Here is a 14,431-nt window from a genome sequence, read left to right as displayed (position 1 = left end):
GTTTTAGAGAAGGATCAGAAATGATGGGCTGGACAGCATACATTCTAAACTTGTTTTCCATACAATTTGAGCTTCTTGAGCCACTGAAGCTGATTAAATCCCTACACAGCACAGAAGCTGCCCTAGGTCATTTATTAGGTCTATTATCTAGAAAGCAAATAACTGGATGCTGCACTATAGGTAGGCCTACAAGTGCCTTGGTTGCACACACAAATGGCTGTTTTCAGCATGATGCAAGGCTCTATTTCCCTTTAACCATACGAATAAAAACAATACTTATCACCATACAGTTTGATATTACTTCCAATAAGTACAATATTTATTAAACATATTTTCAGTTGTTTTGTTACATAGTGTGCAACAAATTACAATATTCTGCAGCTACAAATTGTATGCAGAATATGAAGAAACTATTAATCAGATAGTGTAATCTTTCCATTTATAACTCTACAAGGAAGAACTAGCAAATCAGATCTTATATAGAACATCTCACTAAACTGTATGCATGGAAAGTGACAGACACTGGTTGTGCTGTTTGATACAAAATGGCTGAACTTCATCTTCAGAAAACTAAACCTGACATCTAAACATGCCAATATAAACATCAAAACAAAATATAAGAATTGGACATTCTTTAGGCTTAAATAAAGTTTATTTAGTTATTTATATAGTCTTCTACATTTTTTCTGGCTGTGACCTTTTGAAAATATTAATGTGAATCATTGCTTTCATTCTTCTAGTAGTTTAGGATTTAATTCTCATAGTAACCTTCTACAGTTAGAAAACATCTTTTTCTAGGTAACAATGGTAAATAAAACATTTGAGTTGAACTTATTTTTCAAGTGTAGTGGTTTTAATTGAATTATAATTTCATTGTTTAGTTTTTAGGATTCCAGAAGTGTAGTGTATAGCAACTTTTCTCATAGAAAATCATTGAGCTAATTACTAAATCATGTAGTAACTCTCCAGGATTCTCTTTATTTTATTGGTTGTGAGACATTTTACTACTATGTAGCATTAAAGTGGTTAAAAAAGAGATGACAAATGAAATAGGATAAAACCTGTTTTTTCAAAAAAATTCTATGTAAATGTTAGAAGTATTAAAAAATCAATTTAATATTGTAGATTGTTTGACACTGTCAATTAGGAATTAGTATTTGAAACATTATCTGTAGTCAAGTCTGATATGAGTTGGGGGTATAATTACCATATAAGTAATTATTTTAGTTTCACTGTTTTTTTTTGGGGGGTGGAGTAGAGATAGATTGGTAATGATGTGTAATTAATACAGCCATATGTTGCATAACAGCAGGGATGTGTTTTGAGAAATGTACCATTAAGCATTTTTCCAGTTGTGTGAATACAGCTGAATGCATTTACACAACTTAGGTGGTATAGGTCAGTCACTTGAAGTGGCCTTGTGCATTTGAGATGTGGTATACTTGAGATGTGTGAGGCTTCTGCCTTTGTAACACAACGTGCTGTTTTACAGTAAGCTTTTTTTTTACTTTTTAAGTGAGTGGAAGGAGTATACTATAAAATTATGACAAAAGTATAGTGTAGTAAATATATAAACCAGTAACGAAGTCCTTTATTATCAAGTATTATGTATTATTCATAACCGTGCTCTATTTTTATATGACTGGCAGCTGAGTAAGTTTTTATAAATCAGCATTACCACAAACAGGCAAGCGATACATCATGCTCTATTTTCACAGATATGATCCTCAGGGAATAGGAATTTTTCAGCTTCATTATAATATTACTGAATTGACTGCTGTATATGAGGTCCATTATTGACTGAAATGTCATGAAGGGCATGACTAGATCTAATAGTAAAACTTACCAACTCTTATTAAGAAAAGAAAGATTATTATCTATTAAGTGTTACTGAATGTGATATTCTTGACTCCATGCCCTATTGATAGGACAGTTAATAATCTAAAATGATGAAAGAAGGAAGATTGTAATTCATTCATTCATTGATTTTTTTTTTCTTTTAGTGCCGTAATTACAACAATTAACCATGATGAAGTTTGGTTAAGAGGCCTGATGGAAGCAAATCTAAGCTTTACATTTCACAGCTACAGAAAGGAAAATATTCAATTAAACATTCGTAATCATGATTTGAGTGTTATCTAAATCTACCTTATTAGTGTTACCAAGTGTGATGTGCCATGGGAGTAAAAAAATGTATTCAATAACTTAATATTCTCATCAAATCCTGAGAGAATGTGTATTTGTAGGTAGTACTGTAAGTAGATCTCCTATTGATATGTTATTAAAAGAAATAGTAATTACAATTTAATCATGATCAGTACATTTATTTGCTTCTTAGGTCAAATGATCAATAAGTATATATGGAAGAGATTTCTTTCTAAAATTTTTTTCTTTGTTTTTAAAAAATTATGCAAATCTGTCTCATCTTTAGCAAACTATTGTTACATTTATCTGCAGTTTTAAAATTTTCCATATTTGTCACTCATCATGTTTGTAAATAAGACTGACAAAAATGTTTCCTATGAATGGTTTGTACCAGTATATTAGTGTGAAATCACAATTGAAATTTAAACATATATATGTGAGTATGTATATATGGCATCATCAGCTTATTTAGAACTGATGGATGGCCTTACCTTACAATCTTATTTTACCCAAAATTAAACTATTGGGTTTGAAAGCTAAAAGGAGCACTTTTTAGAATAGCTTTCCTTCTCCTCTCCTTGATTGTATGATGGTGACCTTTTTTAATGAATTATACTTAATTAGTAAAATTAGTGTCAAGTGATAACATGTTTTTACCTGTATTTCTTGTGACCCTTTTGAGGGCAGGTGTTCATGCCTAGTATTTATGATGCAGTATGTTAGTGGTGAATAGTAACTGACAGTATTGTGGTGCTTGCTGTACATGTCTGATCTTTTGAAACAGATTTTTAGTAAGCATTTTCCAGAGGTAAAAACTAGGTCCTTATTCTAATTTTATTCATAGGGCAGAATAGGGATAATTTCCTTGAATTTGTTCCCAAATTGATACTTTTATTTTTGGTGTTTTTACACTTTAGGGCCATTTGGTGCAATTTAGAAAATGTTGGTCTCCCTTCCCTTAGCCACATTCAAAATGAACTTCCAAAGCCTCAGGAACAGTACAAAGAATTGAAACCCTCAATATGACAGCACAGTTGGCTGTAATATATATTTGGGGTACAACCAAATCAAGTATTCCTGGTGGTCTTATGCACTTTAATTTCTGTTACAACAAGACATAAGAGGATGAGGAAGAAATCTACATGTTAACATTTAGTGCAGGAATATCTGCATGATTCCGTTTGTTTTCTTATTGTTTTACCTCTGCAAACATCCTGTGCAGATCACTACTTTACAGTTGCCAAATTTTAAAACATTTGACTTCTGAAATTCAATATCAGCAAAGTTATGCTACTTTGTTTTATTTCTAATTAACCTTAGCAACTGTACATAATGTCATTATCCAGTATTTGACAGTTCTTATGTATACAATGTTTGATAAGCATTTTTAATAAGATTTGTATTTTTAAATTTAGTATATAATAAAAAGATGTGCTTGAGTGTCATTTGTAGTGTATTGAATTACTTATACACATTTAGTTCTTCTATTATTTGTAACCTGTCCCCTTCTAAGAAGGATTTGTACTGTTTTAACATTAATAGATATGGAGTGCTAGAGTTGTACAAGTGTTTCTGCTTCCCTAAACCACAATATAACCCTCTTTTGGATTATATTTAGATTAAAGAAAGCTTTATACTTAATTAAAAATATATGTGCTTATGTATTATACTTTAATAAAAATGTACTGTTGAGGGCTGGGGTTGTGACTCAATGGTAGAGTGCTCACCTAGCATGTGTGAGGACCTGGGTTTGATCCTCAGCACCACATAAAAATGAAACGAAGGTATTTTGTCCACCCACAACTAAAAAAAAAAAAAAAAAAACTTAAAGTACTATTAAAATTATAAATAGAAAATCTTTAAAAACTATGATTTAGTATATTTATTTTCAAACTTTAATACTTATGTCATATATACTCTTCTACCATAATATAAGATTCAGGTAAGTATATGTTCATCATTGATTAAAATACTATATAATGTATTTTGCTTTTGGCAATTTCCTCTTAGTCTTCTGGTCAGAAGTTTAATTTAGGAAAATTGTTAGAAATTTTGAGCTGTTATGTAGTGGCAGCAGCCTGCTGCTATTTATGATCAGCTGTCATAGAATCAATTCCTGGGACTTTCCTGGCAAAACTTCCAGTTTTTCATGTTCAGTTCGCTTTTTCCTGCCATTTCCCATTTAAAAAAAAATGTATTCCAATCATCACTAATCTAATTCATCAACCAATAATTGACAAATGTTAATGACATACTCCTCATTCCTACCTTTTTTCGTCGTTCATGTTGGTGAACTGGGTATTGAGTATTTTTCATGCAGTCTTTTCATATTAAAGTTGTTTTGATGTACATGTTATTACTCAGGACTCCACTTACAGAACCACATATACCTCATTGATAATTATTTAAAAGAAGAACAGGGAAGTTGACTATTCTAAGATTTTGCTTTTGGATCTAGTACAATAAAATTGAATGGTATTGAATTTCTTTTATAAAGAAAGTGGATGTAGGATGAATGAATACATTAGTTAGGATTTATGTTGTTTCTTGCCAAACTGGAATATAAACTATTTTATTTGCTGAAGATGAAGTGATCTAAAAAAGTTCAGAATGGGGTTAGATAAAATGCATGTCTGTTACATTTTCTTTGTGGATGAACTTTAGAAGTTGTGTTGGTACTGAAGGTGGTATTTGTGGGCCAGCGTCATGTCATCTGACAGCATCATCAAGTTTTTTTTTAGGCCATATACCTTGACACTTTGGTCAGTTTATTGGACCACTGTGGCCCCTAACTGATGGGCAGCCAGTGATAATAATACTTGTGATTTAACTGCCTGTTCCGTACTGAAACTGAAAAGTTGTTATTTAACATTTTTTATGCTTAAAATGAAATGAACATAAATGTAAGAATTCAGGCATGTTTATTCTTTACTTATTTGCTATGTATTAGAACCTTCTGGTTATATTTTTTTCTTATAGAAAACTTATAATATGTAAGTCTAGAAATTCTTTGCTCCTAAAGTCAAAACTAGTGCATTCTTTTTCAAGACACATTTTATTAAAGGAAGGTCAAAATTAGATATAGTGTTAGTCTCTAGAGTCATTTTCTCTTTCCTTTCCAATTTTCCTGTATAGGGTTGAGGTAGGTGACCTTATCAGATTGTTATGTTCTCCTAGAGAGAGAAGTTCCATCATTCTAGTCCAGAAGGAAGCAATATGGTACCATGTCATTTGTTAGTAAAGATCACAGATTATTTTGGGGTTCTAAACCCCAGAACTGATTTTTTTTTTCCTCTTTCTCAACTTTACTTAAGTTCCTTTGACCACTTAGTGCTCTGGTTCTACTTCCTCAGAAAATGTTTCTTTCCTGATCTGACCTAACAGATGGTCCTAATGCCTCAGCATTCTTGTTCCAGTTGACTGAGGTAGGTGTTCATGTTACTCGTGTTGCCCCAATTAGAGCCCTTTCCTGGAATTTCTAAAACTGTTTAACTGTGAAAAGGAATCAGTTTCACTTTGATGTGAAATTGGGGTAAATAAACATGGGAACCATGCACAGTTGTTTTTCTTGCCCTGTGGAGAGATCTAAAGAGATGAGAGATGGATAGTTTCTTAGCATTTTAATTTCCTGATATCAGCTGACCTCTAGTCCAGCTACAGTCTTCTCCATGTTATATGGGTCTTCTAATAAATTCATCTTTTTCTAAATTACTTTGAGCTGGTCTCATTCTCTTGTAATGTTTATGATAAATACTAGTGTTTCATATTCTGTTGATTTCCATCTTGAAAATAATAGTAAACCATTATGGTTTGGATTTTAAATGTCCCCTGAAGACTCGTGTTAAAGGCTTGTTCACCAGTGTATGGGGCTATTGGGAGGTGGAGCCTAGTGGGAAGAAGTTAGGTCATTGGGAAGGGGACTCTGGCCCCTCCCTTTCTTTCTTTACTTCCCTACCACCACGAAGTGAGCCTTTCCTCTGCCATGAACTTCACCTAAGATGATGCACCAGAGGCCCAAATCACCATGAACTGAAAATTCCAAAACCAACAGCCAAAATAAAAATTTTTCTCATGAATTGTATATCTCATTTATTTAGTTAAAGCAACAGAAATCTAACAGAAATTTTATAATAATTTCACTAAAAATTCAGGAATGAAACATTCAGAGAATTGCAAATTTACATGTGAGAAAGTGAAAAGCAGTCTCTACTAGGAACTACCTAGAACTCACAACTAGGCCTTCCTTGGTCTTCCCTTGTGAGCATCAACAGTTGCATGGAATGCCAACATCAAACGAAGCCACTCTGTGATCAAAATAAATTGAGACAATAAAGATCCATACCATCTCCTCAAATCTTGTGTAACAGAGGCATAAACAAGGTCAATCTGCAGATCACAAAAATACTAAGTATTCCCCTATCTTGATTTCAGTGAACAACTGCTGCTTCTTTACTAATTAAAACTTTAGCCTCACTTCATTCCTCCTGCCTTATAGATAAGAATTAAGATACTACATGAGAGTATTGCCCCCACTTCCTGACAGTATTTTATCCATGATTTTGAAGCAAAGCCCATTTCCTTGAACCTTACTCAAAATCTCCTAATTCAAGCCAAATCTCATTGGTCCTAACACCTTTTTACTCAGACACCACAGTTGCCCATGGTGAACTTTCTTTCTTCCTCAGTGCAATGAGCCAGAAACCCAACTTGTTCAACACAGGTTTGCTCCTGGTCATCTTTGGTTGGAAGGCATTGACATATGGAATATTTATAATAGTTTTGCTTTAAGAATTTTCATTAGATGTAGCCTAGAAATACTTTAGTATGTTCTGGACAGTGTTCTTTGGGCTTCCAGGATATAATTATGATTGATAAAATATACTTAGGTTTTAATTTTCCTCATGTCTTTTTTTTTTTTTTTTTTTTTTTTTTTAATCTTTTCCTTTTTGTGGTACTGAGGATTGAACGCAGGGCCTTGAGCATGCTAGACCAGCACTCTACCCCTGAGCTACATCTCCAGCCCCTAGGCTTTAATTTTCAATTACACATTATTGAAAGATCGTAAGAGACAAAAGTGAAAGGGCATTTCCTGAATGACTGCAATATAACGTAGATAGTACTTTACTTTCCCAAACAAAATAATACTAATACTTCAACTACACTAACCAGGGGCTCTCTCCTAAAAATGAAAAAGTTGTAGTCTAAATGCATTTTTACTAAAACCTGAAGGTGGCAGTAAATTCCTACAAGACTTAAGTGCTTAGTTTAGAGTTTGTACTTTTTTTTCTAATTATTTGAAATTGCATAATGAGGCTGTTGTATTTAATCCTATTGCATACTAATTAAGGGATATCAGAAAGAAGATAAAGTTCTAAACAAGGATTATGTTTTTATTACTGTTTGCTAACTGAAAATAATTCACCATGTAAAAGGCTTAGGGACATTGCAACTGATTATATGCTTTAGAGTTACTGTAGAAACAACTTTTAATACAGATCAAAGTGCTCTGAAGGGATATAGAAATAATATACAGTTTACATTTGTCTATGAAATCAATAACCATGTTGTATGAGTTTTTGCCTCATACTTTCCTGATTTCACCTTAAATGAAATTTCGTATGGTTATGTTTTTACCTAATTATCTACTTAGAATTTCTAGAATATTATTTATCAAGAATGATCTAACTGATAATATGGAAATGTACAGATAGCAAATTTATTAATTCATACTAGAAAATGAAATTCTTCATTTTTTTTTTACATAAAGATCTAGAAGTAAACTGTTTATGTTTTTTTTTAAATTGGGGAATAAACATTGTCATTGTCTGATTGAGTTATACCGAAGTGTAGGAAGGTTTTAGTGACTTCAAAATATAGACACAAGGTTGTTAGAACTTTGAGAATTAGGAAACAGGATTTCCATAATTTTTCTAGTCAAAATTTAAGCAGGTATGTATGTGTTATTGTGTAAATACATAAAGTAGCTAATTTTATTGAGAGAGAAATGATACTGAAACTTTATCTTTCTGTGACTATGTTCACACAGGAATAAATGTGCAATTTATAAATTATTTTGAGTGATCTGACTTTTCTAGATTTATTTTATCTCTCCACTTAATTTTTTAAATTCTCTTTTAAATCCATCTTCAAAATAAACTACATTATTAATTCATATATGTAAATTAATTTTAATAACTACAGAATTTACTTTTATTCTTATAGTCATCTTTTTAACTAGTTAGGAATTTTAATTTATTTATTTATTTTATTAGTGCTCTGTGTTTATACAAAGTAGCTGGGTTCATCTCAACAAACTCATACATGCATGGAAGTCCCAATTCATGATCCCCAACTTTTCCCTCCTGACCTACCTTCTCCTTCCTCTATTAGATTTCCTTTACTTATCTATTAATTTGTATTTCACTGGTTCTTTATGTAATCTTATCCTTCCCTCCCCCTTCTTTAGAAATTTTTTCTAATGATTGAAAGGACAGTCATAGATTTGTTTGGTTTTGATCAGGAGAATATCTATTTGTGATACATAATTTCTAAAATTGTTATTTTTAATGTAATAGTTATTCTCAACAATTAAAAATTACTAGTGCATTTCATTTTCAAATAGTATATAGATTTATTGTGTAATATTTGAAAACTTACAGCACAGCATGTCTTTTAATACAGATTCTGTGAAATTAGATCTATCTTAACTTATAGGGCTTGAATTCCATTTTGTTAGTTGGAGAACATAATATTAAATAAAAATACAACTCCTGATGTATAAGCACCAGCTTGATGTTTGGTTAAGTGCCAGTGAAGTCTGCATTATTTTGTTCATTACTGGTTAGTGGTAGTTAACACTGGCTGCCAGCAGAGGGCACTTTGAGGTTTTTATATGTTAGAATTCCACAATGTTGGTTTTCTAGGAGTGTAGACTATTTGTGTTCAAGCTGTTTCCTAAGAGTAAAGACATTTTTAACATTTCTTATACCCCAATGACTTCCTGTCTCAATTTACGAACTCCTAGACTATCCAGGGATGATCCTGTTTAGTTAAATCTGCGGGAAGCTGAAAGTCCCTGGATTTTCTCTTCTAGCCCTTCACCTCCATTACCACTGTCAGCATTTCTCCCCTAGAGACCTGAATGGAGCCCAAGAATATAAGCTTGTGATTTTATAATGGCCTAATTTAATCAATGATGAGTTAACACTAAATGTAAAAGATGAAGTTGGAGAGAAGCAATGGAGTCTTCCTTGATAGGAAGACTTCTGGGTGAGCTAGGGTAGTTTTTAAAACTTTTGACTGGCACAGTCTAATATATACATATATATGCAAACAGGCATACATCAATACACACCTGAAACAAAGTAGTTTTTTTGTTAGATTCTGTTTTACTTGTTTGTATTCTTTTCTTATGGTACTGAGAACTGAACCCAGGGCAAAGCACTCTACCACTGAGCTATATCCCAAGCTCCAAACAAAGCCTTTCAAACAATATTTACCCTCATACTTATGTATGTGTGTGTGTGTGTGTGTATGTATATATAATTTTAAATATTTAAGAATAGAAGAACATTTATAAACAAAATTTAAAATACTTTAATGTTTAGGTATGTTGCCTAATTACAAGTTTTATTTGGGTCTGGGGCATATAAGATAATCCATACACACATAAGTTTTATTGTTGAGCTTGTTTGTTTTTTACCTTTTTAAAAATTGAGCTGCTTAAAATCTTTGATTCGAATGTGCTAATCGTTATAACTGATATGTAAAGAGAATCCCTTCTTCTTTCTTTCTTCTTCTTCTTTTTTTTTTTTTTTTTTGGTGATACCAGAGGTTGAACTCAAAGATGCTTTACCACTGAGCCACATCCCTTTTATTTTGGGGACAGGGTCTTTTCTTTGTTGTTGTTCTTTTAGATATACATGACAGTAGAGTGTATTTTGGACTATTGTACATACATGGAGTATAACTTATTCTAATTAGGATCTTATTCTTAGTGGATGTACATGAAGTGAGTTACCCTGGTTGTGTATTCATACACTAGGATAGAAATGTTATGTCTAATTAATTCTATTGTCTTTCCTATTCCCGCCCCTCCCTTCCCTTCATTCCCCTTTGTCTAATGCAATGAACTTCTGTGCTTCCCTTCCCTCTCACTGTTGTGGGTTTAACATCCAAATATCAGAGAGAAAATTGACCTTTGATTTTTTGGGACTGGCTTATTTCAGCATGATATTCTACAATTTCACCTGTTTACTTGCAAATTACATAATTTCATTTTTCTTTATGGCTGAGTAATATTCCATGGTGTGTGTGTGTGTGTGTGTGTGTGTGTGTGTGTGTGTGTGTATCACATTTTCTTTATCCATTCATCTGTTGAAGGGTTGAACCTTGTTGAAGGGTTGAAGGTTCATCTGTTGAACCTTGGTTGGTTCCATAGCTTGGCTACTGTGAGTTGAGCTGGTATAAACATTGATGTGGCTGTGTTGAGACAGGGTCTTGCTGAGCTGCTAGTCTGCCCTCAAAGTTGAAATCCTATGGCCTTAAGTCTCCTGAGTTGCTGAGATTATAGGCATGGGCTACCATGCCTGGTTTATACATGATCCTTTTGAATTTATTTATTTGTAAACAGTAAATTTAAAGGAAATTATCTTTGAAGAACTGGAAAATTACCAATAATTTATTCGAATCCCTCCTCCTTCCCCTCCTCTCTCTCTTTATCATTGTCAATCTCCTCTCCCCCTCTTCTCTATTAGCAGAAGTATCAGCAGAAGAGGCCTTGTTTGATTTGCCAATGATATAGCTATGGTGGCCAGTGATCTTGGTGTGCTGGCCTCAGACAAGATGGCTCTAGAAGTGGCATAGCTCTTTTTTGTCTGGAATCTTTGGTTGTTCCAGGTTTTCATGGAGACAGTTTTCCAGATCATTGGTCAGGACCTGTCTGTATTTTCCACCGTGTACATCCTTCTGTCTGTTCAAGCACCACTCTAGGATTTTGTACTGATATAAGATTCTGCACACTGGTGATCACACTTTCTATCTCATCTTTGGTGAGTTCTCCTGCCCTCTCAGGTCTGCTTTCCTAAATATCACATAAACATATCTTTATCCCACATGCTTAATGACAGTGATGGCAAAGGCTGCTTTCCTCTGGTCATTTATGTTAGTGTTGACTACTTGCAAAATGTGGAGGCAGCAGTGGTGGTGTGTAGGCCTCCTGTGCAAGAGTTCTGCCTTTATTTTCCTTTCTTGTCTGTCCATACTACCCCTGCCTTCTACCAGGAGGAAATCATTCAACCAATTTTGTTTATTCTCCATTTTTTTTTAAAAAGCTTGTATGCACATTACATACCCACTACAGATACACATGCACATACATTTATATTTATATATACATAATATATACATATACATTATTTACAGACGTGTTATGTACTTCTTTATGTACACATAGGTATACTTTTTGTTTCAGAGTTTCAAAAAATAGTTTTGTAGTAAGACTTGCTTTCTTATCCTTCTACATTATAGCTAAGATTAATCCATATTGTTACATGTACCTATAGTTAATTGTTTTACTACTATAAATACTCTATCTATTCCTTTGTTCATAAACATTTAGGGCATCTCCAGTTTTTTGTTATTAAGTTCAGTGTTGATCCTCTTGAACCATATGGTGCTGGTAAAACTGGAAATCCATATGTAGCAGAATGAAATTAAATCCCTATTTTTCACCCTGCACAAAACTCAAAGTGGATTAAGGACCTAGACGGTAGACCAGAGACCCTGTACCTACTAGAAGAAAATATAGGCCCAAATCTCCACCACATTGGCTTAGGAATCGACTTCCTCAACAAGGCTCCTAAAATGCAAGAAGTAAAGTCAGAAATCAATAAATGGGATTGTATCAAACTAAAAGCTTCTTCACAGCAAAGGGAACAATCAAGAACATGAAGACAGAACCTATAGAATGGGAGAAAATCTTTGCCACCTGCTCCTCAGAACATTAATCTCCAGGATATATAAAGAACTCAAAAAACTCAACACCAAAATAATAATAATAACCCAATCAATAAATGGGCAAAGGAATTGAACAGACACTTTACAGAAGAAGAAAGACGAATGGTCAACAAATATATGAAAAATGTTTGACATCACTACTAGCATATAAAAAATGCAAATTAAAACTACACTGAGATTCCATCTCATTCTAGTCAGAATGGCAATTATCTATAATACATGCAATAATAAGTGTTGGTGAGGATGTGGAGAAAAAGGTACATTCATACATTACTGGTGGGACAGCTAATTGGTACAACCACTCTGTAAAGCAGTGTGGAGATTCCTCAGAAAACTTGGAATGGAACCACCAGTTGACCCAGTTATCTCACTCCTCGATATATACCCAAATGACTTAAAAATCAGCATACTACAGTGATGTGGCCACATCAATGTTGATAGCAGCTCAATTCACAATAGTCAAGCTATGGAACCAACATGGGTGCCCTTCAACAGATGAATGGATAAAGAAATTGTGGCATATACACAATGGAATATTACTTATTCATAAAGAAGAATGAAATTGTGTCATTTGCTGGTAAATGGATGGAGTTGAAGACTATCATGCTAAGTGAAATAAGTCAATCCCAAAAAACCAAAAGGCTGGATGTTCTCTCTGATATGTGGATGCTTTAGACAATAAGGGGTGGGGAAGAGAAGAATAGAAGTTCACCTGGATTAGACAAAGGGGAATGAAGGGAAGGGAAGGGGGAGGGGAAATAGGAAAGACAACGGAATGAATCAGACATAACTTTCCCATGTTCACATATGAATATACCACAACTGAAACTCCATGTACATCTATAAGAATAGGATCCTAATTAGAATAAGTTATACTCCATGTGTGTATAATGTCAAAATATACTGTCATGTATATCTAAAAAAGAACAAAAAATATCAGTGATTATATATGTTTCTTAATATTCAAATGCAAGATCTCCACTTGTTTATATAGTGGAATTTCTGATTACATTGGGTATACTGATATTTATTTTCACAAGATAAGCCCAAATTATTTTATAAACTGACTGTTCTAATTTATCCTAACTCTAGCAACACATAATACAATGATGTTGATTCACATCTTTGCCTCAATTTCCCAATTCCCTATTTTCATTTGCCAAGTAGGTTACTTGCACTCACATCCTTGCCTCAGGGTTTGCTATCAGGGGTCACTTTTTGTTCAGAGATTGGGGTCAGCCATATTTATTTCCTTATATCATACCAAATGATTGCTAAGAGGTAAACTACTAAGTAGAATCTATAAACTCTAGTTGAAAAGATTGCTTCCAATAATATTGCTGGCTAGGTACCTGCACATATTTTCTTTTTATAAATACAAATGCTGCAAAATTATTTTTAATAGTCTTCACAAAAATGTTGAAGAACTTGTGTGATAGTAAAGGATTTTCTAAAAGGTAAATTTACTTGAGAAGTTTTATTTACATATTTTAAAATATCTAATCATCAAATAAAGAGTCAAAGACACTCAGTGAAACAAAGTGTGATCCAAGGATTTTATATTCTGCAAAACTGACTTGTAGAGATAAAGAGCACAAGTTGTTGTCAACAAAATAGAAACTCAGTGAACAGTATTCTAATGAATGATACCTATGAGAGAATGAACTTCAGGCAACCAAAATGATTAGAGAGACTTTAGGATAAGAACTGGTGAGCATTGACTATATTGTTAACTTTATATCAAAGACTAATGGATAGATAAGAATGGCTTCATGTTATTGCAGAAATAACATAGATTTTAGGTTAAAATACTTCTTCAATCTGTACCTATAACTTTAGTGTGAAATGCTATTTCTTGCAAAAATTCATACCAGTTTTTAAAATGATCTCCAATAGTGTAAAAAAAGAGATTATGAATAAGTGCATAATCTATTATTAATATCTAACTATTACCTGATCTAGCAAAGAGGTCATTCATGTCATTGATGAATGAGATTCCTTTTGATATGAATGTTGATTGATATTTTTGTTTATGTTAATGAGTAAGACAAAGGTGAAACAATAAAGATGTGCAGAAGTTCACTCATATGCCAACAACATAAGAGAATTCTTTGATGAATTGGAAATAGTTTTTAAGTATTTTCTCATTTTGGAGTAGTATTCAAAATGTAATGACTATAGACACAAAACCCATTTAAGTTTTTTTAATTTTTAAATTTATTCTAATTAGTTGCACATGACAGTAGAATGCAGTTATACATTTTGGATA

The 14,431-nt window shown here is 33.0% G+C and overlaps 1 protein-coding gene across 1 annotated transcript in view; it reads left to right on the top strand.

Moving 5' to 3' along the window:
- BRMS1L (BRMS1 like transcriptional repressor) overlaps positions 1–3,590 on the top strand; it is a 37,807-nt gene extending 34,217 nt beyond the window's left edge. Inside the window, 2 exon segments of the mRNA XM_079120573.1 lie at positions 2,004–2,038; positions 2,041–3,590. Coding sequence (XP_078976699.1) covers positions 2,004–2,038; positions 2,041–2,120 — 115 coding nt within the window. The 3' untranslated portion in view covers positions 2,121–3,590.
- Positions 3,591–14,431: the final 10,841 nt, after the last annotated feature.

The sequence above is a fragment of the Sciurus vulgaris genome (assembly GCF_902686455.1).
Source record: "Sciurus vulgaris genome assembly, chromosome: 2".
NCBI classification, from domain to species: domain Eukaryota; kingdom Metazoa; phylum Chordata; class Mammalia; order Rodentia; family Sciuridae; genus Sciurus; species Sciurus vulgaris.
Note: the sequence above shows the minus strand (reverse complement) of the source record. Positions and strands in the feature narration are given on the sequence as shown.